The sequence below is a fragment of the Colobus angolensis genome, unplaced genomic scaffold (assembly GCF_000951035.1).
Source record: "Colobus angolensis palliatus isolate OR3802 unplaced genomic scaffold, Cang.pa_1.0 Scaffold39, whole genome shotgun sequence".
Lineage (NCBI taxonomy): Eukaryota > Metazoa > Chordata > Mammalia > Primates > Cercopithecidae > Colobus > Colobus angolensis.
Genome location: NW_012117265.1, coordinates 3,247,169 through 3,249,756, shown reverse-complemented (window position 1 = coordinate 3,249,756; position 2,588 = coordinate 3,247,169). Strand labels below are relative to the sequence as shown.

Here is a 2,588-nt window from a genome sequence, read left to right as displayed (position 1 = left end):
GAGACCACCTTAGCCAACATGGTGAAATCCTGTCTCTACTAGAAGTACAAAAATTAACTGGGCGTGGTAGTGCGTGCCTCCATCTCAAAAAATAAAATAAAAATAAAAAATAAAATAAAATAAGGCCGGGCACAGTGGCTCACACCTGTAATCCCAACACCTTGGGAGGCCGAGGCGGGCAGATCATGAGGTCAGGAGATTGAGACCATCCTGGCTACCACGGTGAAACCCCATCCTACTAAAAATACAAAAAATTAGCCAGCCAGGCGTGGTGGCAGACACCTGCAGTCCCAACTACTTGGGAGGCTGAGGCAGGAGAATGGCATGAACCCGGGAGGCGGAGCTTGCAGTGAACTGAGATTATGCCACTGGGCGACAGAGCGAGACTCCGTCTCAAAAAAAATAATAAAAATAAAATAAAATAAAAAGGAAGTGGCTGAGAACCAGACCTGAGCTCAAGTACTACCCTCTTGTTTGTTTTTTTAAAAATTCCAGAAGAGTTCCTTTGCCTACAAACTAGACAGGAGTCTGAGAATAAATGTTTAGTTTAACCAGGCATATAAGGTCTCAGAAGGAGTTAAGTATTTTTAGCACTTGTCATCTGCAACCTCTCACACATGTAGCCATGTTTTGGGATCTAATGCTGTAACTTGGTCAAAAACAAATTTTTTTTTTTTTTTGAGACAATGTCTCTCTTGTTGCCCAGGCTAGAATTACAGGCGCCTGCCACCACACCCAGCTAATTTTTTGTATTTTTAGTAGAGATGGGGTTTCACCATGTTGGGCAGGCTGGTCTCGAACTCCTGACCTCAGGTGATCCAGCCACCTTGGCCTCCCAAAGTGCGGGGATTACAGGCATGAGCCACCGCACCCCCGGCTAAGACAAAATTTAAAGATGTACACATCTTAGTTAGGAAGTGTCCAGTAATTACTAGTAAGGACATGTATACAAGAAAGGAACCTGGAAACACTGACCCAGGGTCCAAGTTTAACTGCCCACTTATACGCTACCAAAGCCTCCTTCTAGGTTGAAAATGAGCCAAGTGGTGCCAGGCGCAGTGGCTCATGCCTGTAATCCCAGCACTTTGGGAGGCTAAGGCAGGTGGATCACTTGAGGTCAAGAGTCCAGACCAGTCTGGCCAACATGGTGAAATCCTGTCTCTACTAAAAATACAAAAATTAGCTTGGTGTGGTGCTGCCTGCATGTAATACTAGCTACTTGGGAGGTTGAGGCAGGAGAATCGCGTGAAACTGGGAGGCGGAGGTTGCAGTGAGCCGAGATGGCACCATTGCACTCTAGCCTGGGCAATAGAGCAAGACTCTCATATAAAAAAAAAAAAAAAAAAAAAGAGTCAAGCTGGGCCAGGAGTGGTGGCTCATGCCTGTAATCCTAGCACTTTGGAGGATTCTTGAACCTGGGAGGCAGAGGTTACAGTGAGCCAAGGTTACACCACCGTGCTCCAGCCTAGGCAACAGAGTGAGACTCCATCTCAAAAGCAATTAAAAGGAATCATCTGCTCTTACGCTTAGTCTCTCCATCGGACTTGCTCCTCCTGGGCGTGCGAGGTTTGGAAAGGGGTTTGGGGGGACTGTTGGCATCTGCCATTCCCACTCTATGGTCTTCACCTCTTGCTTGGTTCCCGTTTTCTAGACGTCCATTCACTTCCCGGTTGCAAGCATGAGCACCGTTCTCCAAGGACAAATCTTTATTTAAAAGGGATTTGACTTTAGCCAGGTAGCCCTCCTATAGCAGGAAAGGATAATTTAAGTAGCAGTGAATGTAAACAAGTGTCAGAGAACAAGGAAACATATGTGTTTCCATCATCATCATCATCATCATCATCATCAGGCAATGAGGACAGCTGGGGATCTTGCTGCCTCTGTGGTCACAGACAAGTTACTAGGAGGAGACGTTTTTCTAGAGGCTGGGATGCTGAGAACTGACTTACCTCAGATAATTCTTCTTTACGTAATTTGGTTTCCAAGTCACATAACTGATTCTTTATTTCTGTTTGCAGAAATTCGTGCAAGAGATTCAATTTCTCCTTCACACATTCCTGAGGGAAGGATATAGGTTTAGCAGTCCCTAGATTCCCAAGCTATTCACTAATGGACTAATACACATATTACTGAGCTGCCTGGTCACATCACAATGACTGAACAGCAGGCAATGTTGTCTCGGTCAAAACACAGTCATGAAATGTGTTCAGGGAATTTCCATTAGGCTCATTTCACTCCTGTCTCCAAAGTGGTGAAAAACGGAAAAGCTGGAGGTGAGATGGAGACTTATCATGGTTTACAAGAACGATACTGTGCTTCTGTAAAGTGTTGGCCAGGCACAGTGGCTCACATCTGTAATCTCAGCACTTTGGGAGGCCGAGGCAAGTGGATTGCTTTGAGCCCCAGAGTTCAAGACCAGCCTGGGGTGACATGACAAAATCCCATCTCTACAAAAAATACTAAAAAATTGGCTGGGCACGGTGGCTCACACCTGTAATCCCAGCACTTTGGGAGGTCGAGGTGGGCGGATCACGAGGTCAGGAGATCAAGACCATCCTGGCTAATACGGTGAAACCCCGTCTCTACTA

The 2,588-nt window shown here is 45.9% G+C and overlaps 1 protein-coding gene across 2 annotated transcripts in view; it reads right to left on the bottom strand.

Moving 5' to 3' along the window:
* The window catches only part of DNMT1 (DNA (cytosine-5-)-methyltransferase 1), a 60,728-nt gene that overhangs the window by 46,197 nt on the left and 11,943 nt on the right, over positions 1 to 2,588 (bottom strand). The window contains exons 2-4 of one of the 2 annotated variants that reach the window (XM_011954871.1): positions 1,950 to 2,057; positions 1,525 to 1,744; positions 1,204 to 1,251 (exon numbers count right to left, since the gene is read on the bottom strand). In XM_011954871.1, coding sequence (XP_011810261.1) covers positions 1,204 to 1,251; positions 1,525 to 1,606 — 130 coding nt within the window. In that variant the 5' untranslated portion in view covers positions 1,607 to 1,744; positions 1,950 to 2,057. The remainder of the gene's footprint in view (positions 1 to 1,203; positions 1,252 to 1,524; positions 1,745 to 1,949; positions 2,058 to 2,588) is intronic. The other variant, XM_011954870.1, reaches the window with a different exon arrangement.